Source organism: Arabidopsis lyrata, assembly GCF_000004255.2.
Source record: "Arabidopsis lyrata subsp. lyrata unplaced genomic scaffold ARALYscaffold_4, whole genome shotgun sequence".
NCBI lineage: Eukaryota > Viridiplantae > Streptophyta > Magnoliopsida > Brassicales > Brassicaceae > Arabidopsis > Arabidopsis lyrata.
The window spans coordinates 14,467,383-14,491,901 of record NW_003302552.1 but is presented as its reverse complement, the minus strand read 5'-3'; the positions used below and the strand labels follow the sequence as shown (position 1 = coordinate 14,491,901).

At 33.5% G+C, this 24,519-nt stretch overlaps 7 protein-coding genes across 8 annotated transcripts; 3 read left to right on the top strand and 4 right to left on the bottom strand.

The window, feature by feature from the left end:
- Window positions 1–599: 599 nt before the first annotated feature.
- On the top strand, window positions 600–2,309 carry LOC9315356 (putative F-box/FBD/LRR-repeat protein At1g22000). Its single transcript, XM_002881094.2, has 3 exons — window positions 600–1,479; window positions 1,600–1,734; window positions 1,840–2,309. Exons 1-3 carry the CDS (start codon window positions 1,216–1,218, stop codon window positions 2,161–2,163), a joined length of 723 nt encoding a protein of 240 aa, XP_002881140.1. The 5' UTR covers window positions 600–1,215; the 3' UTR covers window positions 2,164–2,309.
- Window positions 2,310–2,395: 86 nt separating this feature from the next.
- On the bottom strand, window positions 2,396–4,628 carry LOC9317207 (putative receptor-like protein kinase At2g30940). The gene is made up of 6 exons (XM_002879242.2): window positions 3,767–4,628; window positions 3,586–3,687; window positions 3,387–3,509; window positions 3,050–3,296; window positions 2,759–2,971; window positions 2,396–2,675 (listed from the first exon to the last, which is right to left on the bottom strand). The coding sequence occupies exons 1-6, from the start codon at window positions 4,372–4,374 to the stop codon at window positions 2,610–2,612; spliced, it is 1,359 nt and encodes a 452-aa protein (XP_002879288.2). The 5' UTR covers window positions 4,375–4,628; the 3' UTR covers window positions 2,396–2,609.
- A 4,340-nt stretch (window positions 4,629–8,968) lies between these two features.
- On the top strand, window positions 8,969–12,735 carry LOC9315355 (major pollen allergen Ole e 10). 2 transcript variants are annotated; one of them, XR_002332342.1, is made up of 5 exons: window positions 8,969–10,375; window positions 11,114–11,530; window positions 12,123–12,189; window positions 12,306–12,336; window positions 12,439–12,499. XR_002332342.1 is itself a non-coding variant. In XM_002881093.2 (4 exons), exons 1-4 carry the CDS (start codon window positions 10,315–10,317, stop codon window positions 12,626–12,628), a joined length of 699 nt encoding a protein of 232 aa, XP_002881139.1. In that variant the 5' UTR covers window positions 8,969–10,314; the 3' UTR covers window positions 12,629–12,735. The 2 variants fall into 2 exon arrangements, 1 of the variants encoding a protein (XP_002881139.1); XM_002881093.2 differs by lacking the exon at window positions 12,123–12,189 and having other exon boundaries at window positions 12,439–12,735.
- Window positions 12,736–14,043: 1,308 nt separating this feature from the next.
- Window positions 14,044–15,227, bottom strand: LOC9317206. The gene is made up of 3 exons (XM_002879241.2): window positions 14,772–15,227; window positions 14,500–14,685; window positions 14,044–14,372 (listed from the first exon to the last, which is right to left on the bottom strand). Exons 1-3 carry the CDS (start codon window positions 14,967–14,969, stop codon window positions 14,292–14,294), a joined length of 465 nt encoding a protein of 154 aa, XP_002879287.1. The 5' UTR covers window positions 14,970–15,227; the 3' UTR covers window positions 14,044–14,291.
- A 1,011-nt stretch (window positions 15,228–16,238) lies between these two features.
- On the bottom strand, window positions 16,239–16,940 carry LOC110229283. Its single transcript, XM_021029053.1, is given in 2 exon segments — window positions 16,239–16,322; window positions 16,908–16,940. Coding segments are annotated over 2 exon segments (117 nt in total).
- Window positions 16,941–17,501: 561 nt separating this feature from the next.
- Window positions 17,502–20,372, top strand: LOC9315354 (ubiquinone biosynthesis O-methyltransferase, mitochondrial). Its single transcript, XM_021028964.1, has 9 exons — window positions 17,502–17,910; window positions 18,252–18,341; window positions 18,411–18,489; window positions 18,724–18,801; window positions 19,086–19,134; window positions 19,257–19,306; window positions 19,442–19,591; window positions 19,704–19,784; window positions 19,968–20,372. Exons 1-9 carry the CDS (start codon window positions 17,636–17,638, stop codon window positions 20,085–20,087), a joined length of 972 nt encoding a protein of 323 aa, XP_020884623.1. The 5' UTR covers window positions 17,502–17,635; the 3' UTR covers window positions 20,088–20,372.
- A 168-nt stretch (window positions 20,373–20,540) lies between these two features.
- On the bottom strand, window positions 20,541–24,319 carry LOC9315353 (actin-related protein 2/3 complex subunit 1A). The gene is made up of 15 exons (XM_021028963.1): window positions 24,033–24,319; window positions 23,653–23,741; window positions 23,418–23,494; window positions 23,175–23,269; window positions 22,977–23,046; window positions 22,616–22,685; window positions 22,312–22,385; window positions 22,178–22,220; window positions 21,965–22,046; window positions 21,744–21,832; window positions 21,562–21,647; window positions 21,385–21,448; window positions 21,058–21,158; window positions 20,878–20,936; window positions 20,541–20,784 (listed from the first exon to the last, which is right to left on the bottom strand). Exons 1-15 carry the CDS (start codon window positions 24,100–24,102, stop codon window positions 20,717–20,719), a joined length of 1,137 nt encoding a protein of 378 aa, XP_020884622.1. The 5' UTR covers window positions 24,103–24,319; the 3' UTR covers window positions 20,541–20,716.
- Between the last annotated feature and the right edge of the window lie 200 nt (window positions 24,320–24,519).

Sequence of the window (24,519 nt, the reverse complement as noted above, 5' to 3'; positions counted from 1 at the left end):
TTTTTAAGCGTGAAAGTATTATTGGAGAAAGAGTAATGTGGTGTACTACTTAAGCAACGATCAACAATAGGAATGTTTTAAAAACAAAATATATATATGTAATTTGATCACATTTATATAATAATTTTATGAATTTACTTAGAAAAAGTTTAACTTTATTAAACGTTTTAAATATCTATACTAGTATTTTTGCAACACTTTGGTGACGGGTAGGTAAAAATGCTTACGGGTATATCGGATACCAAACCTGTTTTTAAAATTCCTTCACAAAAAATTTGTTGGATCGGGTTATATTTAACCCAACTCATACACCGGATATTCCATATTTAATAATTTAGATATTTAGAAGATTTGATTAAGATTTATAATTATGATTTTCCTATCATCTTTGTTTGATTTGTTTTTAACTGTTTTGAATCATCATATAATACATAAAGTAAAAAAAAAAATCAATTTTGATGGCAGATTCTTAAATATAATATAATTTCATAATTATCGCATTAAATACATAGTTATTAAAAACAATCAACACTAAACGGCAAACAGATTTTAAGCAAATTCAATTTATTAACCCTAAAACATTGGTACAGCTTCGTCATTGAGAATAAGATGATAGGTTGGGACAAAGCTGCACCAATGGTTGGGACGACGATTAGTGAATTACCCGATGATTTGCTCATCAAGATATTGTCGTATCTCTCTACAGAGGATGCAGTGGTTACCATGCTTTTGTCCAAACGATGGCAATCTATTTGGAAGATGGTACCACAACTCACGTACATGGATAGTGACTATAATCATCGAAAGAAAGGAAGTGTTTGGTGGTTTATGGACCAGTCATTGCAACTTCATAAGGCTCCTGTAATAGAAAGCTTGATTATAGAACTCGGTGCAAGATGTCCTGATAATGATGTTGGAAAGTTTCTTGTCAATGTAGTTAAGTGCAGGGCGCATAAGCTTCGGTTCAAGCTCAGCTAGTTGTCAAAGCCTATCAGCTTGCCGGAGAGCTTTTACATATGCGATAAACTTGTTTCTCTTTACGTTTCCGACAAGATTCTCGTGGATGTTCCTTCTCCAGTTTGCCTCCCATCCCTAAAAACTCTTTCCCTTGAGTCTGTCGTATATAAAGATGAAGATTCTCTTGTTAGGTTTTTATCAGGTTGTCGTATTCTCAAGCATTTATATGTAGAAAGACATGACCAAGACAACGTGACAATGTTTAGTGTGAACGTGCCTTCTCTAGAGACCTTATGTTATATTTACTTGAAACTAGGAGTAGGGAATGTTGGATCTTTGGTTATTGGTTCTGCAACTTTAAGAAAACTCTTCATCCAAGATCATTCGGGAAACTCTTGCTCCATTGAAAACGAACCTCGCCTTGATTATGCCCTTGTTGGCTTAAATTGTTATCTTGATGACAAGTTTATGGCATCTCTTTCCTCCGTCATGTATCTCAAGTTATATTTGAGATCTAAAACTGTACGCATAGTGCCTTTAATTTCAAGCTCACTTTTTTTTTTTTATTCATTGATCTTATTGTTATTATGATGATCAAATTTCCAAAGTCTACTTATTTGTTGTTATATATGTTCATTGCAGGATCCGTATTGTACCTCCATTAAGTTCTCCCAGCTTAGAACGTGTACTATTCGTCCAATTCGGATACAATGGTTGGAACCATTCATGCATTTTCTTCAAAATTCTCCTAAACTAAAAGTTCTTCGCATCGACACGGTTCGTACCCCCCTCACATACAGTTTTGATGGACAAATAAATTTCAATTGAACTAAACATATTAGTTACATCATATTAATATCATTCTTTAATGTTGCTTCACAGTCAAATATACGACATGAGGGTTTCCCACGTTTGTTCAACCGACAAAGTTCTTTTCCAGAGTGTTTATCAGCCCATCTTGAGATCTTTGAGTGGAAACAATATGGAGGACATTACGAAGAGAAAGAAGTCGTAAAATATATACTGGCCAACTCTAAGTGTTTAAAAAGAGCTAGAATCTCCATTGAATCAACTACTTCTGGTGAAGATGAAAGGCGGATGAGAAAAGAGTTAGAATCTATGTATAGGGTTTCACCATCATCTCAGCTTCTTTTCTCCACTCAATTCAAGACTGTGATCTCCTTTCAAGATGTAATCAATCTCTGATCTATAGTAAGGATCATATATGTCATTAGGCTTCAAACTTCATTATTCTATAGTTTTTATATTGTTATTCAAGTTCTTTGGAAACCAAGATTATGAAATCGTTGTTTAATACTTTATAGAAATTATAATTTGTTTCTATTTTGTTAGTGTTCCTCTACATATATGGTTGAAGAAATTTATCTTCTTGATTACCATCCCGCATCAACCTTCTTCAATAGCAACACATGTGGTATATAGAGAAGTCATATAACAAGCTGCGTTTCAGAGCCTTGACTTAATATGCTTGTAAAATACGTCACAAAGTTGGCTCTTGCAATTACAATAAGCAAAATCCTACATAAACTCGAATAAGGGATGCAAAACAAATCAATACAACTGAGACTGCTGTAACATAAAATACATAGCAGAAGATCTTAAGTTAGCAATCATTTATTGCTGCTTGGGACTCATTGTCTAATACTTACTGCAGAAACCTCGTGTGACCGGGTAACCTTCTGAGGCTTCTGTATTGCCTGGCATCAGAGAAAGAACAAAATAAGGATTACTATCTTTTTAGCTTGGGGAACAAGAAACTAAATGTCAAAAGTTTTATTACATTGTTACTCAACAGCAAGTCATGTGGTTGGAGCATGTGAATCACATCTCCCATTTTAGGTCTCTCTTCTACCTCGAGATCGACACAGCGCAAGGCAATCAACACAATCCGTTTGAGTTCCTTTATTGTAGGAAATTCGGGAAGGCTAGGATCAAGAACATCTACTATCATATGATTTGCCACCATCTCTTTGATCCAGTCCACTAGATAAACCTGCCAAGAACAACATTGTTTCCGGTAAGCTAACATTGGCTTTGTGATAAAATATGTATTATGTATATGAACTCTCACATGTGGTGAACTTTGGTCTACAGAGACTCTTCCAGAGACAAGCTCCATTATCAAAGTCCCGAAGGAATAAACGTCGATTTTCTCATCCAGATTACTAGGTGAAGGAATCGAAGTTGGAATATCACTGTGACCAATGAATCCAACATCAAGTATCTTAGGGTTCCATTGATAATCAAGAAGAATCTTGCTTGGTCTTATGTCTTGATGAGTGATCTTTGGTTCTATGTCCTCGTGAAAATACGCGAGGCTGATCAAAACAAAAAGATAATTAAACCATCACAATCATTCATACATAAAAGAAATCAAGAAAACAAAATGTGTCATGATCATATCAAACCCTTTTGCTACTCCTTGAATGATCTTCATCCTCTTCCTCCAGGTCAGAGGCCGATTTCTCCCGGAAGATCCATGAAGCCATTCGTGCAAATCGCCTTTCTCAGCGTATTCATAAACAAGAACCCTAAAATTTATTCAGACTTAACTATGAGTCTACATTCTAACGCAAGTCACACATCAGAGGTAATATATTTATATACCTCTCATCTCCTTCAATGCAGTATCCAAGAAGTCTCACAACATTCTTGTGTCTAACATTTGCAATCATCTCAGCTTTTGTTATGAAATCTTTATCTTCATACCTGATTTTTACTCGGATCTCAGATCAAAAAATATTAAGATTCTAAGATATATGAAGGGGTCAAGCAAAAATGTAAAAACCTTTGATGGATGGGGAAGAACCGTTTGACAGCAACAGTGACTGTACCCATCAAGATTCCGCGATACACCGTTGAAGAATCTCCTGTAGTAATCAGATTATAATCTGCAAAACTATCTGTCACGTTCTTGATCTCCAAGAACGTAAACACATTGAAGCTTCCAAAGCTGCCGGTAGAGGAGAAGCTGCGTGTGTAGTAGGAAAGATGAGCAGAGGACCAACCAACCTGAGAGATTCTCTGGCTCTCTACATCATCGCCGCAACGGTTGTATGGAATCTGTCGTTTGTTATTTATGGGAATGTGTGATAAAGGCAGACAAAGCTTTGATCTTAGTCTGAATGGTTCTTGTCTACACCTTCTCCTGTGAAAGATGAAACAGAGGAGGACAGAAATGATGAGAACTAAGAGGAAGGCTATGGAGGCAGAAGCTGTAATGAGGATCCATAGCTTGATGCCGAAGAAGGAAGTGTGTTGAGAGAGTTTGTGCTGGATCAATTCTGTTCCTTGTGATGATATGATTCTGTTCATCACTCTGAGTCTTTGTGGTGATAAAGATGATGAATCAATGAGAGTGTGAAACAGTAAGATCTCAAGCTTCTGCATTCTCATTTATCTTTTTTGTTTTACGAAATGCGTTTTTAAAAGAGTGCAAGAAGATTTAGTTGTATCCAAAGATGTAGCATAAGAGGTTAAGAACTTTCGTTTGACTCTGTCTATAACAAATATCATAGAGTTTTTAGGGGAACTTACGATGTAACAAATTCTTTTCGTATTGGATAATAGGGATCTTTAAAATCACTCTTGACTTATTATTTTCTAAGATAAAAATAATTGAAGATTTATAGACATACATACTTTTTGACAAAAAAAATACAATCAATTAGCAAGTCTTTGACGTTTTCGACTAGTGTGCATTCCTTAGCGGACATATTAAACCATTTTGACACTTTCACTAGAGCTACATTTATATTTCTGTCTACATGGTTACAATAGAAAACTGGAACGAAAGTTGCATTAGTAGTAAAATCTAAAAGATACAACATACTCCCACCAGATTTCTCTGTGTTTAAAATATAAAAGAGACATTATTCGCTTTCCACCTAACCTAAATTACCATTAGATCATTTAATAAACACAATAATTTACAAAACCTCCTCTATGGAAAAATTTAGCTTCTCTTGGTGATTTTGTAAAACCTGAAGTTGTCGATCCAAAGTTTGTATCCACACAATTCTTTAATGAAAATTGAAAACTCTTTAAAAATAATTCAGTTCAAAAAAGGAGTGATATATTCTTTTCATACAACCATGAGATTTATATCAATCTAAATTTGGATAGATTCGGCCCGAAATAAACTATTTTTTCATTTCCTATGTTGTTGCTAACCAATTCGTGCCCCACTTGCTCTCATATTCATGTGAATTCCTCATTCCGTACCTTATTATTACTCAAATAAAGAGAAGAAACAGTGAACCAATTTTATTCTTTTCTTATCATTACTTTGCAACACCGAAAGTTGTATCTTTGGTTACTTTATCAATTCTCTAAATTAAATGCACATTTTAACCTTATAATATTGCAAATATTACCGCAACTTTTCAACAAGGTAATTCCGCATCCACTGCAAATAAAGATACAAACTTTAATAATAAAGGTCTAAATTTTTTTAAATATAACTATAGATAGTTAAAGGAAATCTATAAGAAATGCCAACGAAAGATTCAATAATTAATTCTCTCTCCTCCACACTATTTGACATTTACTGTGTATATACAAAAGACAATAGCACCCTTAAGACATTCTTATCACTTCTCTTTATCTTCTCCTCTTTCTTTCTTTCTCCACGAAACCAACAAAACCACAATTAATATTGACACAAGTGGTGAAATTGAGAAATCTTTTTGGTGGAGAACCGAAACTGACTGGAGAAGCAAAACGAGTGAGTTGTGTGGCTCCATTGTGACGGTAAATTAAATCATGGTTTCGAGAGGGTGGTACTTTTGACCGTGGTAATTTTGATTCGGCGAAGTCAAAGATTAAGGTGACTGGTTTTCGATTTAAGGGAGATGAAGATCAAAAATGAGTATAGGTTTTTCTCTTCTTCGATCATGTTTTTTCAGTGTCTCCTCCGACGTCTCTTCTCTTATCACCTCCATCATCTCTCCAACAAAACATCAATGTCGTCGAATAAGCTTTGCATCTCTTACTATGTATGTTATTATCATCATCAATGATATGCATTTTCCGACAATTTTGTTGTGTTTCTTCAAGAGTTCGGAGGCAAACACGAAAGAGATAACGGACGGTCAAGATTCATCCTGAAAAAATGATAAAGCTTTTGGGTTCTTCCGACAAGGCGAAGAGATGTATAAAAAAGCATATGTTGCTTTCGAATCCAATTGGACATGCTTTTCCTAGGCTTCATATAAGTGTCGCCGTCTTCTCAGCCTACTTCGTTGGTGAGCAGATGTAAAACAAACCGGTTATTTTTTTTGTTATCATGCTAATCTCGTTATCAATTATCTATTGGTGAATATTATTTATAAGTTACACGTTAATATTGATATTATCCATATATAAACTATCTTACCATGTTCATACAAATATTATTCGGATATTTAATATGTTAGCTCGTTAACATTATATATAACATGTTGTTATAAATGTTATCATGTTAATCATGTAAAAGAAAGACTAATCGTTTTTCATTGAACTGATATATATATATACATAAATAAATAAAATATTGATTCACAATTTTAAATCAATAAACATATTTAATATATAATGTGTAAATTTATCGCGATATCAAATTATTTAACATATTAAACAAAAAATAGATATCATGCTAACAAAATAATTAACTATCTAAAATAGAAACTGATTCATTACCGAAAATTTGACCAGAACTATTGTCGGAATCCAACTAAAATGTTTATCTCGTTATCTTTTTTGTTAACGTATATATATAAGAAGGGGTAGTTTTAGCATTTTTGAAAAAAGGAAGAGAGAGAACTAAATAATAATTAATGATGGCTAGTTTCTTTATTTTTCATTCTTCTATGTATTTATATTAAATTAACCCTAGTTAATTACCTAGAGGTTGGAATGAGACAGTAACGTGGATTTGAATGAATAATGTACAACAACATAAATGTGAATAATAAATACACAAAGTTGGTGTGAGATTAGTCAAAAGTTATGAGTTTGTAACATATTTGGGTCCTACATCAGCATAAAGTTAAATCAATCAATTTGCTATATTTAACAAACTAAAGAGTATTCTATTATCGTTTAGTTACCTTTTTTGGGTCTGATTGGTAACAAGCTGTTAGCTGTTAGCTGGAGCGGTTAGCTGGAGCTGTTAGCTGTTAGGGAATAGTGTAAAACTGTACAAAAGAATAAAACACGAAAGCTGTACAAAAAAATAACGCATAACAAATTTTAAAAATTTATTATGATTAAAAACATCATAGCGGTACACATAATAAATAATATTAAAAATTTAGAAAGAAAGAAAAAATTATATAGAAATGTACTTTAGTATATAATTACATATGAAAATTAAGATTATATAGAATGAACAATATTTTATTGTTAGAATAATAATATGAATTTACTAGTCCTATAATAAATAAAATTTTCTTTATTTTGAGTAATATAACATTCCAAAATAATTGTTTGAGAAAAAAACCATTATTTCAAATGAGATTTTTTCATAGACTGTATTATTTACTTTTTCGGAAATCTTTATCTGAACATTCGAGACTTTTTTTTTTTTGCATTATACATAGCTACAATTATATTTTATAAAGTTTAATTATGCGGTTAATAATACGGTTAACCGTGCGGCTAATCGTACTGTTAAATAACGGTTTTGATACGTTTCCGGTATATTAACGGTTACGGTTAGTATATTTTTTTTAACCGTAACTAATCTAGTTTTACGGTGAATGATTATAGGTTTTAACCGTTTTATACAGTTACGGTTGAAAAACGGTCTAGTTACGATCCAAAATACGGTTATGGTTAGCTTTTGGTCATGCTTACTAGGCATGACCAAAAGCTAACCGTAACCATATGTTGTACCGTAACCGGACCGTTTCTCAACCGTAACCGTATAAAATGGTTAAAAAACGTAACCGTAAAAAATAATTAATTACAGTTAAAAATATATATTAACCGTAACCGTTAATTAACGGTAAACATATGAAAATCGTTATTTAACCATATGGTTAACCGCATAGTTAAAACTTTAAAAATATAATTGTAACTCCATATAATACAAAAAAAATTATCGAATATTCAGATTAAGATTTTCAAAAAAGTAAATGGTACCGCATATGAAAAAATCTACGTTATAAAAAATGATCTTTTTCTCAAACAAATATGTTATACTGTTATTTTGCTCGAGATGAAGAAAATTTGGTTTGTAACATACATTTTGATTTTATGAAAAGTATTATAATAAGTTAGGTACCTCGTAAGATTTCGCCTCCGATATTAACCGTATTGTAGTCATCAAATAACTATAACCATAATTATCCGTAACCGTTGTAAACGTAACCGTAACCGTAACCGTAACCGTTATAACCGTATTTAACCGTAACCGTTATAACCGTATTTAATCGTAACCGTCCATAACTGTATTTAACCGTAACCGTTTTAATTTATTTTTGTTTTTGTCCAAAAAAACAGTTTTTTTTTTTTTTTTTTTTTTTTAGTGTACCGCTTTTCATAAAGCTTTTGTGATTGGTAACTGTCAAAGCTGTACAGCTTTAAAATTGGTTACCAATCATAGCCTTTATTTCAAATTCGGTATTACATTAAACTTTTGTGTTTTTTTTTTGATAAGTTACATCAAACTTTGTTGCTTCAAATTACTTTTTATTTCAAGAATGAATATCGTTTTTTTTCTTTGAAAATCGCTTTAACAAAGCAAGAGCGCTTAAGTTCAAACATAGATAAGAGAGTAGATCTCATGGATCATGCATGCATGGCGGGATTAATTCAAGTTGGACATTTGTTTTTGTGTGTGACAATTCAAATTAGACATATAAACATAAATTATTGATATATAATAAATGAACCATTCCATTATATCCAATTGTAGGCGAATATCGATGTGGAATGAGAAAGTGACGTACTGAAAATAACGACGATGACACAAGAAACTCGTCGATGACACAAGAAACTCGTCACTGTAAGAATGTGGAAGTCATCAAGGTTTTTGAACTCGTGGAGTTATCGATAGATTTACCGGAAAGAAATAGAGAATATACTAATTTACTAAAGTAGAAAATTAAATATACTATACTAAAAATCTTACAAAATCCTAAAAGGTTGAAACTAAACAAAATAAAATATTATAGTATATCTTTTAGGTCGAAGCTATCAAAAAGCCGTAATTGTGGGGGTGGCTGGCGTAACATTTTGAGTAGAGTTACCTTCAATAAAATTCACATCCATGTATAACAAAATTTGGCAACTTGGATCAGGTGAATTTTTAGACGTGCAATCTTCAGATCTTCTCGGATGGCATAGTTTGACCGATCAATATTATTTCATACGTATATTAGCACTATGAAATCCTAGCTAAAAATGTTATAATTACTGAACTTTGTGGCTGTGTAATGAGTATAAAATCTATTTTTTTTTTCAGAATTTCATTCATTATTATTGTTTTAACTTTCTAGGTTATCATAATCTGAGACATCCTTTTGACTATGACCACAACTCATAAATCTTCGATAAACTTCAACCTCTGCGACTTTAAATATTTGAAGTTTGTCATTTTCTTTTGTAACCAACTTTTTGTGATCATCCAAAATATCAAATTGACTGAATATATATCATATCATTAAGTGTATTAGTAATCATTTATAGCTAGTTTAATCGTTATTACATACACAGTATAGATCTCTTTTCCGGCAAGTACTGTTCTGTCTTTTACCAAACTAAAATCTCAGACTATTACCACTTGGCAAATTCTCCCTTTTGTTTAAGTCTCTAGTTTTTTTTTTTTTTTGTTGTTGTTGTTTATGTTAAAACCTTTAGTTAAATTTATATCTTTTAGCTATCTGAGGCCCACTACTCAAATTGTTTATGCTTATTTTAGCGGCAAATTATTTAGGGACCCAATTATTTATGCTTATGTATAGGTTCAAGAAAGAAAGAAAACTAATGGAAAAGTCCTTATTGTGATTGAAAAAAAAAAAGTAAAGAAAGGAGGAACCAGGGAATAGAAGAATCAAAAGTGTGAGAGAAAAACCATCATTACTAACATCACTCACTAGAAGTAGCCCACATTACATTATACATTGCCCACAAAAACCTAAATCCCAAACAAATCATTACTTCTCTCTCTCTCCCTTGATTTCTCCAGAACTCTTCCCTCCTTTTTCAACTCCATAAACTCAAGTTTTAAACACATAGCTTCTCTTTCTCTCCCTCACGCCCTTACTAATATCGTTGAAAGATTCGTTGACAAAAGACGGGGACGATTCAGAGCTTTTAGAGAGAAGAAGAGTTTGGGTTTAGCTTCTTGGAATGGGAAAAGGCTTCAGACTAGTAACCAGTCTTCTTCTTCTCTCCTTCCTCTTCAGCTCAGGTTACATATTTCAACCCATCATTCAAAGAAGATGAAAACTTTTGTTCCAGAAAAGTAGTCACATTAAAAATATTTTTTAAGTCTGTTTAATATATAACCCATAACTTGAAATTTTGTTTATTCAAAAGAAAAATAAAATAAGGTTTAATAACTTGAAGTTTGGTATTTAAAAGCTGCGGAAAGTTAATCTATGTCTAAGGGATTTTTTGTTGTTCTTTTAAACTCTGATCCATGTCTTAGTTAGTTTTGTTTTTCTTCTACAGAGTTTGTTATTATTTTCTAAAATATTTTCTTACGTAAAGTTCCATTTTCCGTTTATATTCTTCGAGGTTCGTGTTTTTCTTTTCGTTATTATTAATACTCTGAAAAGGTAATTCTTCTGCAATTTCAAAAAAACAAAAACACGAAGTTGCTTTTTTTTTTTTTTTTTTCTTACACGTGAATTGGTGTGGAGTCCAAATATTCTAGTCGTTACTTTTTCTTGTTCAGTTCAAAGATTCTCTATTGTCTTTTTGTTTTTGGTTTCTATGGTTTGGTCTTCGTTTTTTTACTTTTTGTTTTCTTTACCACGGTTTAAATTTTGTATCCACTTATATAATTACAAATTGGTGAAACAAATGTTAGAGACATGACATTTAAGTGTTCTAACTTTACCAACCAAATCTTATACTTAGACATCATTATTAATGTTTTCAACATCTTAATCAATGAATAAAAACATTAACTATGATTTGACAGGTACAAAAGCTAGTATTGAACCAATAGAAGAAGAAAAAGACATAACCACACCATTAGCCACAAACCCAACCACCACACCAACAACCGTGGTCCCTAACTCCGACTCTGACGCTTCCGCGGTGGCCACAACGCCACTAACGATTCCATCGCCACCACACGGTGTAGCCTATCCAGGTGATCAGAGCTGGTGCGTTGCTAGAGAGAACGTTGCAAAAATGGCGTTACAAGCGGCTTTGGACTATGCATGTGGGATCGGTGGAGCAGACTGCTCGGAGATACAAGAAGGAGGAAATTGTTATAACCCCAACTCGTTGAGAGCACATGCCTCTTTTGCCTTCAACAGTTATTACCAGAAGAATCCAATCCCTAGTAGTTGCAATTTTGATGGAACTGCTGTCACTATCAGTGCTGATCCGAGTAAGTCCTATCTATTCTATTTAAAAATTTATTTTAAAAGAATATATTTCCTTAACCAGACATTAAATCTATAATTCTTCCGGATTGGAAACAAATTAATTAGTCAATCTCTCTTGTCTCTACCGTTGGTGTTCGAACTTGGTAATTTTGAACTCTTACATTTTGTAGGATTAGCTAGTAGTACACTAGCTAAAAATTAAATATTGATGTTTGAGTAAATAAATGTTTATATATGTTTACTAGTTGGAATTTAGTGATTGTATCATATTGTCAACTGTAACAACCAATAATAGTGATGGTACTTTAATTAATTGGTCAATTGGGAAGAAAAAAACAATTATAGATCCATGAATTAATTAGTTAAGATGGTGGATATTATATGACGGGATGCAATAAGTACGAATATGCTATTGACGAAACAAATCAACAAGTTATAAACGAAGTTGAACACTACATCTTACCTCATATTATATTACGACTTTAGATCTGATAATAAATTTAGAATTCACTATATTAGATATAAGAAAACTCTAAACATTCACTTAGTACCAGAGCTTCTAAACAGTAGTTACTTTTTTTTTGTCTAAAACAGTAGTTACTTTCTGTGTGCAATGCTAACGGTTTCCACATGATCGGGCTACATATCTAAACTACAAGAGGTTTAGAATGTGTTCCATATCAATATTTTTCGTCACATATATATATATATATATATATATATATATGTATATCGAGAAAAGAACCATCTAAATGAAAGGTTTCTCTCTGTTGACAGGTTTAGGATCATGCCACTTTCCGTCTACAAGGTGAAAAATCTCTCAAAAACTAATTGATATGTTATAAAGTTACTAAATACACATATAATAAGAATTTATGAGATGATAAGGTTTTGAATGTGATAATCGCAGCACGAGTGAATCGATATTGAACGTAACAAGTGAAGATGGATTAGGTCTTTTCGGGAGAATACCGTCACATCCAACTCCCAAGCCCGAAGCTTCAACCTCCTCCACCACAACTTTCTCATTTCTCTACTTCTATTCTCGTCTTCTTTGCTTTTGTTTTTATATCCACTTAATTAGTATGACCTTAATTTAGTTATGTAATATCTAATCTGAAAGCCGGATTTTTTTAGTCTAATTAAAGAAGATAGTTATTTTCAGTTCTGATCCTAATCGTTGATATTATATAGTAACCGTTGATATGTCTATGAAGTTTTGTAAAGCATTCATCACAATTTCCAAACAAATACCATGTTCGAATTCAAACCCTGCAGAACCAAACTGCCATTTCTTGTATTGAACTAATTCCATTTGATAATATTTATATTTGGTAATAGCTATATATGTGAACTCTTTTACCATGTCAGAATTTTATTTATACAAAAAATAAAAAAATAAAGAGTAATCTATCTTCTTTTTTGTCAACATAATTTTCTAATATATATATATACTATTTTATGTTTTGTTGCAATAGTAACTTTCAAATTAAACAGTTTTATCAATGTCGACAAATCTAATTATTTTTTATCCATTTGTCGTGTTCTTAACTGAAATTAATTGCTTGATTAAAAAATGGATGCAATTTAGTTGAAATAGGAAAGTTATTGTAAGAAGAATTGGATTAAGTTTTCTTTTGTCAACTGAATATGGATTAAATATGCTTTGATATTAATAAAATAAAAAATAAATATTTTACCATTATATATCGATCACCACAATATGTGACTTATTCTCTTTCTATTTTAATGAAAGCTTTTTAACAAAAATGTTTAAAATTATTTTTTTTTGTCAAAGGGTTTTCATAAAATGTTTTAAATTCATGTAAATTTATTTTGCTCTTACTTTTTTTCATTTTGTTCCTCAAAGGTTCGTTTCCTTTTTTTGTAGAACTTTGCATCAATCGTGCCGATTCCTGAATTCTCTCAGCCGTCCATTCATAACAAAGCAGTCTATATCAAGTTATCAGTTTTTACATTTGATTCGTTCAAAAAATCATTGTTGAAGCTCAAACCCTAATCGAATCCTATCCCATTATTGCTTTTCAATTTTATTGTTGACTGTTTTACTCATTCACTACGGATTAAAAAAAAAAAAAAAAAAAAAACCTTTCATAATTGGCGAAATAGTAAATAGTAGATTGACAACTTCTCCCACAGTGGAGCATCAATTGGAGAAAAAGATGAGTATGGTGGAAGAGGCGTTGAAAGAGTCAGAGAAGAAGATCAGAATTTGAGGTAGGTCTTCATGAAACAGGAGCTTAAGTTTTTTTTTTACGAAGTCTTGTTTCGTTTTAGACTAGAGAAACTTGTTGTGATTAGCTTTTGAAGCTCATTGAGCAACATTATCAATGGTCTCTTAGGACAACTCTTAAGCTAAGAGATATGTCTTATAACTAACAAAAGTCTCTTAGCTAAGAGACTTTAAGAGACTTTTGTTAGTTATAAGACATATCTCTTAACTTAAGAGTTGTGTTAAGAGACCACCAATAAAGATGGTCTTAGAATCCAACACTCATCACAAAGAAATTTACCTTTTTATTTGTCTTTTTTTTTTGGGTTCTTACACAAGTTCTTGGGAAACAATCAAGATATCAACAAAACATAAAACAAACAAAAACAGATAGACACAATCTCAAATCAAAATCAAAATCAAAAGGAAGGAAATAAATAATCAAAAGGATGGGGGTTCTTTCTTCTTCTAGTGCTCTGTTTCTTCATCTTGTGAAACTCGTTAATTTGTCATTTTTGGATCTTTTTATCTTAAGTATCTTTCTTGAAAAAATCAAGAACTCCACAACAATTCTTCCACCACGGTGTTTTTTCGCCAGACGCTAGCAGAGGCTGCAAAACGCATATATTCAATTGTTAAAACATGATGAGAATTACAATCTTTTGGTATAAGAGACAATAAACTTAATTTTTCTTTTAAAGGGTTTTAAGAAAATAGGGTTTTGCATAAATCTGTGACCTGATTGTCTGTAGATACTGGAAGGTCTCGGCTTGCCACGGTGCTGCTTGATGCTCCACTCACAAGATTGGTAACACCTCCAACGAGCTTTGAGGAAATATCGCTACTCTTCTCTTCAAAAGCTTGAAGCAAAGATTTGGCTCCTTCTATACCTCTTGATAGACCTTTATCCACTGCATCCTTTGCCTGATCAAACCATCACACGATCGAGTTTATTAGTTGTTGGCCCCCAAAAAAAAGAAACATGTAAAAGGGTGTGACCAAGACTTAACCTGTGTAGACAGATCAGAAGCTTTCTTTGGCGCGGCTTCAGCCTCGGTCTTGACCGTTTCAGTGGAGGCTTCAACGGTTTTCTGAGCGTCAGTAAGAGCGCTCCTGGCGGTTTCAGTAGTGGTTTCAGCGGTGGCTGTAACGGATTCTTTGGCTTCGTTGACAGCAGAAGTTGCCTTCTCCAAGAAAGCGTCAGCCATTTTTTTTTGCGTTGGAATAAATTGTCAGAGAGAAACAGAGATTTATAGAATAAGTAAGAAGAAGATTGAGAGGAGTTTAACAATTTAGGAATGTGAAAACCAAGTGAGCTGTTAAAGAGGGCTGTTTCAACGCCTCCAGCGAAACACTATAGAGAGAATCTCCAAACGTGACTTCCTTTATCAACTCTCTTGATTTTGCTTATTGACATCATTAATCTTTATAAATTAACAAAAGTCATGAGTATAAGCTTATCAATGAGATATTTTGGGGGTTTTTTTTAGGGGTGGGCATTTCGGTTTAATTTGGATTCGATTTGGGTTCGGTTTGGTTCGGTTTATTTGGGTTTCGTAAAACTCTAACCAAACTCGACCGAAGTTAGTTTGGTTTGGTTTGTGTTTGGGTCAGTTTATATTTGGTTCGGTTTGAGTTCGGTTCAAAAAATCAATTAATGTAACAAAACAAAAAAAATTATTGTCTTTGAACATTGAAATTGATAAGGTAATTAAATTTCAAGTTCAAATTGTAAGTTTAAATTGAATAATTCAAATTAACCATGAAAAGAAAAACCTAAAAAAACTCAACCATAGTAATTAGAAGAAAAGGAAAATGAAATCCAACAACGTAACATAGCAATCTTCCATGATTTCGGAAGATTGCTTCACGCAATATCATCGAGAATGAAATATGAAAGTCTTTTTGAGTTTTACTCTTTATAAGTTAGAAGGAGAACCCTAAGTTTTTTAGGGTTAGAGTTTTAGAGATAATTAAATCTAATTTACATTTATTCAAATTATTATAGAAGTAAAAATAAACACATATTTAGTTATTTATAATATTATTAATATAATTAACTAATTAATTAAATAAACATATTGGGTTATCGGTTCGGTTCGGTTTTAAACCGAGCCGAACCGACCCATTTGGGTTGAGAATAAACCCAACCGAATGGTTTGAGTCTAAGCTTGGGTTCGGTTTAAGTCGGTTCGAGTTTGGTTGGGTTGGGTCGGTTCGGTTCGGTTCGGTTTAAATGCCTTTTTTTCTTTGTATGAAGGTGAACTAATTGGGTTGCATTATCTATACAAATGGGTCGATGATTGAATTGTCCTACATGTATTGTATTGCCAGCTTCTAATTGACATTACCAACTATGAGACAGCTCCTTTTAATGCCCCACACTCTTCCTTTTTTATAGATAAAAAGTTTGAATATTCGCTGCAAAGTTTGAAGCACAAACACGCTTCATACACCATTAGTTGTGAACCTTGTGATTAGTGTGGTGTAATAGAATATTAGTGAATAGTAAATCGAAAAGGTAGAACAAATGTCAAGTTGATATTAGTATTTTGATGAAATACATACATAAAATAAGGTTTTCAAAAAAGTTACTTTTATTTATCATCATTTTGTTTTAAAATTCTACTCTACCTAATCAATCATTCCAAACATTCAAGTTTCCGTAATTGCTGGTAAAAAATGTGTCTCGTTCATTCGAAAGACATTGAACAAACTAAATCCAACATAATAAATTGAAAAAACGTTTTTAAGACATTCAGAGGCAGAATGCCCGAGCTATCATCATGATCGATGGTAGAAATACTATTGTCTGCTTTCGAGTGCACATAACGTAGACACAAACACAAATCTCATTAAAAGCTTAAATCAAATTTTATTAGGAGTTATGGCTTCTTATTCAAAATCAATTTGCAATGAATGGAGGAGAGACCCATAAATCTTATATACTAGTATAAAAATATCTCAACTTTTAATAAAATTATAACATTCTAATAGATTTTGATTATCATATTTAAATTCAACATAAAATATTGACGTCTATTGCAAATAATCTTAGGATCGGATATCCGTTATCTGGGTCTAAATTTTTTCATTATGCGGATCCGGATCTGAAAATTCACTGTCAGAATCTTTATTTATCTCACCCGGATGTCCGGTTTGAAAGTATTTATCCCCATCATTAGGGGATTGCTAGTCTTTGAATCAACTGTATTAAATCGCTAATCTCTAGTAAGAAGAAAGATTTTGTGGACACACCATATCACATTATCAAATAAGATTTATTACCAATGTCTTTGCCCTCTAATATTTTGTGTATCCAGGATATATTAGTTTTTGTATGTGCCGATGTGATATTTACACACTTTAATGAAAGCCTACCCGGATCTCTTAAATTATAATGATTGTATATAAGAATGAGATTTCTCATTCGATCGTGGGACCTTTGTTACAAAAAATACTATAAGCAGAAAGTGAAATAAACTGATTCCAACATATCAAAATCAAACTACTCTTTTGAACTTTTGTGCGATCCTATTAATTATTTCCTTAGACCAAATTTTTTAAAATGAAATAATAAAACATTTTATAGAAGAATTATGAAAAATATACTAAATTTTATATCAAAAGTAGGAAAATAGTCTAAATATTTTTCTCTAATTGTGTTACTGATTATCATCAATCTCAATATTTAATAGGCCTTACAATAGTTTTAGGCCCATTAAGATTACATCCTTCAAGAATTCCAAATTCCAATTTTGCCCTCTTCTTCAATTTCGCTCGTTTACTCCGCCGACGTCAGTAATTTCCGACCGCCGTTTCCGAAACTCGTGATCGCTTTCTCTTTGTCTCAGCCATCTCTGATCTTTCGAAAATGTTGGCGTCGAAGTCGATGAATCAACTACAAAGGCTTCTTCTCTCTGCTCGACGCTTATCTTCTTCCCAAATCATACCTCCGTCGTGTTTACTTCACCAGCGCCTGTTCTCGACTTCAGATACTGATTCGTCGGCTGCATCTTTTTCCTCTTCGCATCCGAAAATGCAAACGCTTGAAGGCAAAGCTTCTAATAAAAGCCGAAGCACATCGTCAACAACAACATCTTTGAATGAAGATGAACTTGCCAAATTCTCTGCCATTGCTGATACATGGTTCGTCTCGTTTGCTTTGAAATTCGTACATAGCTATAGTGCTTTTAATTTGAAGGAGAAGGAGTTTCATTTCTATGAAACGATCAAAAGTTGGATGCTTTGAAAATATACTTGGCTTTTATCTTTTTCATTGAGGTTGATTCTTGTTGTAGTGGTTTTGGAACAATTGGATTTTATTCAAGCAATTGAATCTGGTCTATAAGCTGTTAGACTATTTAAGTTCAAGCTACTGTTTTGGAAGATGTGATAAGTTTACTAAGCTTGACTCAAGAAATGTATTCATTGATTCTTAGAATATAAAGGTTCACATGATTTCTCTGCTCTTGTGTTATTAAACGAAGGTGGCATTCTGAAGGGCCCTTTAAACCGTTGCATCAAATGAATCCAACTCGGTTGGCTTTCATCCGCTCGACCTTATGCAGGCATTTCAGGTGCATTTCTTGTGAATAGTTTGGTTTCTTCTATCCTTCTCTGTTGGATTAATTTATTTATTTTTCCAGTAAGGATCCGAGTTCTGCTAAGCCTTTTGAAGGACTGAGATTTATCGATATAGGTTGCGGTGGCGGACTACTTTCTGAGGTATTTTTTTCATGAGCTCCTGCATACCTTAGTTTGCATATGATTTTTTTCGTTCTTCCTAGTATGAGACCAATCTAGGGTCTAGCAAGTAGATAAAGTTGGTAATAGTTTCGAGTTTTGTGATCTCTCCTTTTGGGCTTGTTGGTTGAGCGTTTGAGGTTACACTCAAAATGACATTGTTGTTAGTTATAAAGAAGATTTGGTGAGCGGTGGCTTGTTGTTTTTTCTTTGAAGCCTCTAGCACGGATGGGAGCAACTGTCACAGGAGTTGATGCTGTTGATAAGAATGTCAAAATTGCTCGTCTTCACGCTGTAAGGTCTCTTACTTTAATTGTGTCATTAATCATTCAGATAACTTATACAGTGACTGTATTGTTATGTTACATGCAATTGTGTGCTCCATTTGGTGAAGTACTTTTCTTGGATACCTATTTATTTGAACTCTACACTTCAGTCCTGTCAAGGTTGGCAGCTTTCAGAATGCTTGTGCAGTAGTGAACACGTTTTCACATTATGGCATAGGACTAGAGTTCATATAACCCCTTCTCTATCTTGACTTCTATTCTTTCTTTTATGCCAATAAAATGTCACTGCAGGATATGGATCCAGTGACTTCAACGATTGAATACCTATGTACTACAGCAGGTATTTTTTTCCTAATCTTAGATAATGATCAAATAAAGTGTTACATGGAATTTTCTTCTACAGAAGCTGATTATCTGTTACCTCTCCTCTTTTTAAATACGAACTAATATTTTCTTGCGCAGAAATGCTAGCGGATGAAGGCAGGAAGTTTGATGCTGTTCTCTCTTTAGAGGTACCTTTTGCTGGTCCATCTCTTTTTCAGCATGTCCCTTTCTCTTTGTCAAACTTCCTGATATTTATACTGTTCCATGTCTCACTTCTAATATCATCATATTTATGGCAAATTTTCTGATTTTCTACAATGAAGGTCATCGAGCATGTAGCCAACCCTGCAGAGTTCTGCAAGTCGTTGTCAGCATTGACCATCCCCAATGGGGCTACAATACTTTCTACAGTTAATCGCACTATGCGAGCATATGCATCAACCATTGTTGGAGCAGAGTACATCCTACGTTGGGTAATCTTCAGTTTCACACTTTATTTATCTTCTGTTAACACTTAACACTTTTTCTTACTTCATGTGTTCTTGGTTACTCATTTTGTTGTTTGTATATTAAATCACCTTGCAGCTTCCTAAAGGCACACATCAATGGTCAAGTTTTGTAACTCCTGAAGAACTGAGTATGATATTACAACATGCTTCAGTCGATGTAAGCCTATCCCTCCCCATTCAATAACACTTATGTCAATTTCAATAAGAAATCTTAAGCCGACTGAAACCAAAACAACAGTATGCATGTCTCGATGTGGGCAAGTGGTAATATCACAAAAAGAAGGATTGTTCATCTGATAGATTTTGCTAGAGGTGATAACTAGAAAACTATGTATTGCAGGTGAAAGAGATGGCTGGATTTGTGTACAACCCAATAACAGGAAGATGGTTATTGTCAGATGATATTAGTGTCAACTATATTGCTTATGGGACGAAAAGGAAGGATCTTGGAGACATATAATCAATCGTTCCAAGTCGTGTTTCTCTGCATATCTGCTTCTGAGTTACAACTCTAGTTTATGCTTTAAAAAGTAGGTACTCTGGAAGTTGGTTAGGACGAGGACAGTAGTTATATTTGCAAATAAGTGAGAAACATTCAAAGAAGATTAGTTTTGCCTGTTACACATCAGCAGATTTGATCTTCTGGATCACACTTATGTCAGCTCTCTGAGAGAAGATTAGTCTTTGAATATACGTTTTGTGGTAAATATGGCATAGTTCGGAGGACCAAAGCTTTTTTTTTCTTCTCAAGAACTTGAAAATTTTGCGAATTGTTTTATGTGTGGTTCAATATGGACTCCTTTCGACACAATGCTGAAAATGTACTATTAAAGAAAAATGTATTACCAGATGCTAACTAAATGAATCAAATCATGAAGCCAAGAAACTTATTAATAATACCTGCCCTTACACAAACCAAGAAAATAAGGCCTTTTATTATTGTAGTTTACAAAGTGAAACAAATACGAAATTGGAAAAAGAGTTATAAAAAAAAAAAAGGCTGGCATTTAGTCAAAAAAAGAAATCTGATATACAAATTAATAAGTAAAACGTTGCTTGTGATCCAGATTTGTTTTATTTGTGTGTTTATTAAAACTGATTGCCAAGTTCTTGTTCCATGTTCTCCAGATCCCATATGGCTACTTTGCCATCCAATCCTATAAATAACAAACCGATATGCGAGTAAATGAAGCTGCTGGTTTATTTTTTGAGAACTGAATCGGCTGATTCCATTTGAATTAGTGACTGACCTGAAGTGCTGAATCGCATAACTTTAGGACTCCCTGCTTTGCTCAGAGGCACAATAGAACTGCAATTTTCAGGTAAACTTCCACGTCAGGCTCTTAACGGAGAATCGAGTAAAAGAGTTAGTGAGACAGTCTTCTGGCAAATGATTTGGTTAAAGTAAAGTTAGCTTAAGAAAAAGTTACTTTATGCAGTTATCATGAACGCGTCCACGTGATTCAGAAGCATCATTGGCTGTTGCAGACTTTGATTGACTACCGTAGAATTTTCCAAATGCTTCGGAAAACTGAAAACATAACATAATAAAAAGATGGGTTAGACAAAACAGGACAAATAATGCAAGTGGAAAGTAGTAACCCCAAGGAAAAAAGAAGGAGCAACTACACAAACCCGAAAGATTACTATCTTATAGGAACACTTCAGGAATAAGGTACATTTCAATCATATTTTATTCGAAAAGGCTAAAACCAGACATATTGCACCAAAAACAAGAAATAAAATTTGGTATGTACCTGCGAACTGTAACTGGAATTTGAAGATGCCGCTTTCTTCTCTCCGATGTATCTGATAAAGCTCCTACAGACCATAAACAAAGATTTGTAAACGAGTATAAATTAATTGAAGGATTTGATTATATGCAAACAGTTAAGAAAGAGATAATTAAGCAGATATTTCTGAGAGTTACACACCATATTCCAGTATCATCTGCAGCAAATACCATTGGATTGCTGTCATATCCAACACCTATCACCATTTTCTCAGAAATAAACAGGACCTGAAAAAGCAAATTGAAAGTAGCATATAAATTCAGGATATAACACATGGAGAAGACTAGTTTCCAAAAGTAAAAGAAGAGTGGATGCTGACCCACATCACGAAGAGGCAAATCTCGGAATGCAACGCTTTGGGCTAAAGGAGAAGGACCAACATCATCAACAAAGTAAATCATGGAGCTATGGCCTATACAAGATTACAGAAACAAGGGAAGTGAGACAGAGTATAGTAAAAATTATGCAACCAAGTTGAAGTTCCATTTTATAACTCCAGTAGAGCTCAATGGACAAACATCTGAAGTTTTAAGGATATTCTGACCTACATAAGCTAAGGTGTTTCCACTTGGAGACCATTTCACACCAAATGCCCAAGAATATGAGAGATCAAGCTGAAGAATTTGCTGTCAACAAATACACAAAAGAAAAAAAGCTCCCTAACATTAGATGAGGGAGTAGAGGCAAGGCAACAGTTATATGGCATAAGCATTATGATATTTACGAAAAGAAGGAAAGCCTGCCAAACAAATCAAACCTCCCCAAATTTAGTTTCCGCTGGTGAGCCTGCTTTTGAATCCCTGTATCAGCCCATTGAGAGAAAATATTAGAAACTACACCCATTTTTTTGCGAAAACGTTTTAGAAATAGACATTCAAGAAATGAGCATACTTTGTATCAACTCCTTTGATGAATGTTGAAAATACCCGACATTTTCCATCTGTAGATGTCGTTGCCAGAAGAATCTAATGCAAAACAGACAATCAGAGAGAACAGCAGCATGAAAAGGTACCGGCAACAATAATTTAGAAGATTAACTAGTTTGTGGAGATTGATATTCTATCTTAGGGATCATGTACTCTATACTCTATTCGGTGGCCAACTAATATAATATTTTTGGTACAGAAAGCAATTGCAGAGGGCCTGATTAATTTTGGCTACATCAAGTACAGGGGGTTGTGTTAATTGCACGTACATTATTAGGATGCCAAGCAACAGATGTGACTGAAGATTCGTGCCTTTTCCGGATAAGTTTACTGACCCACCTGAACACAGTAAAGCCAAGCAATGTCAGCCAACTAAAATACGAAACTCTACATGAAACTAATAATATACTTTGTGAGAATTGCACATAGTCCAGATCTTTCCAAAACCTCAACACATTACATGGTTTAAGCATGCCAAGATGATAAAAAAAAAAAAAATAGGTGCTAATAACATGCCAGTACATAACACAAGATAATACCATTACATAGACCAACAACGCCATTTTTAGGCAACATTCCAAGGAAAATCCATGACTAATAATGAGAACTAGGAGCAGAAAAAGAAATTACCAGTTATTCTCTTGCTCGTAATAGCAAATACAAACAGTTTTAGCACCACTTCCAACAGCGAACTTGTTCTCTAAAGGTATTGAGAAAAAAGATGGGAACACAGATTAGAAGCTGTAGAAATTATAGGAAAAGTACTTTACATATTACATAGACAAGTAAGCTTGAGAACTCAGAAAACTTTAGATCTGATACATTTACCTTTCGGGCTCCATTGGACACAAAGTGCAGCACGATTTAGTCTAAGAATAACAAGAGTTGGTACCCACTCACCTCCGTCCAGGCTCCACACGTACCTTCAAGAAGCATTCTAAACTCAGTTTAACTAACTAAAACAGTGAAGAACTAAGAATAACAGGTTTGCAGTTTCTCACAGCACTAATCGAAGTAAAAGGTTACCCAAATGGCCAATTTCCTCAAAGTATATAAAAGTTTGCAACTTACGAGTTCCTGTCATGAGAAACACTGACGATTTTGTTGGATTTTGAGCTCCAGTCAATTCCAGAAACAATTTGGTCATGCTACAACGATTCAAACAATTATCACGACTTTGTTGTAAGAAAGATTGAAACTGTCTATAGAACACTTTTCAGTAAAATGAGAATAAATAAATATATTTAGTAAATAATTCTCAAGAAGAGAAAGGAAAGGAATGAAAGTTCAAGATATAGAGGTTCACCTTTTGGAGGACATGTAACCTCTCCCACTGGTCTTGAGATGATGATTTATAGATATGAACTTGAGTATTGTTAGGACAGAGAGCAACCACTAGGAAGAAAAACAAAGCAAATGTCACAGCACATAAATGGTTACAGGCTTAGTACAGAAGATACCAACTGTTCCTAAGAAGAGACACTGACAAACAGACATAACAAACATTGACCCGAAAATCCTGAATTCTAGGGATTTTGAAGAAATTTGATTAGCAAGATGTATTAGAACAACATAAAAGGCAATTCAGTTCTCTCATCTATCTTTCTTACCAGCCAAACTATAGATCCTCCTCCTCATATAATTATTAAAAAAAAAAACAAAAAGGCAAGGAAGAGAGAAACATACTGGAGTGATCAGGACTCCACGCATGGCAAGTGATTGACTCAGCGAACCGATGAACATCCACCACCGCCATTGTCCTTTCTGGCGGAGAATGTGTTGTAATGGAGACAGATAGTCTTTTCTCTCAAATTGACATCTACAGATTCCTAATAACGGAGTCGTACGGTGAATAGATCGACGGAGAATGATGAAACGCCGATGAGATCCGGAGCTCGACGACGTGAAGTGAAAGAGAGAGATGTTTTCGTTTGTTTGTTTGTTTGTTTTTTACTCTAAAGCCCAATTTTTATGACCAAATCAAATCTCTATCTTCCTTGGCCCTTTCTTTTGGGGCGACCGAGCATAATAATAAGGAAAAAAAATCGATTTTTTTATATTTTTAATACTGCAATTAATTAAATACTTAAATGTAGATAAATGGATTTACTCTCATCCTATACTAATATTTGGGAAGTACATCCTAAAGATCATAACTTAAATTTTGTAAGAA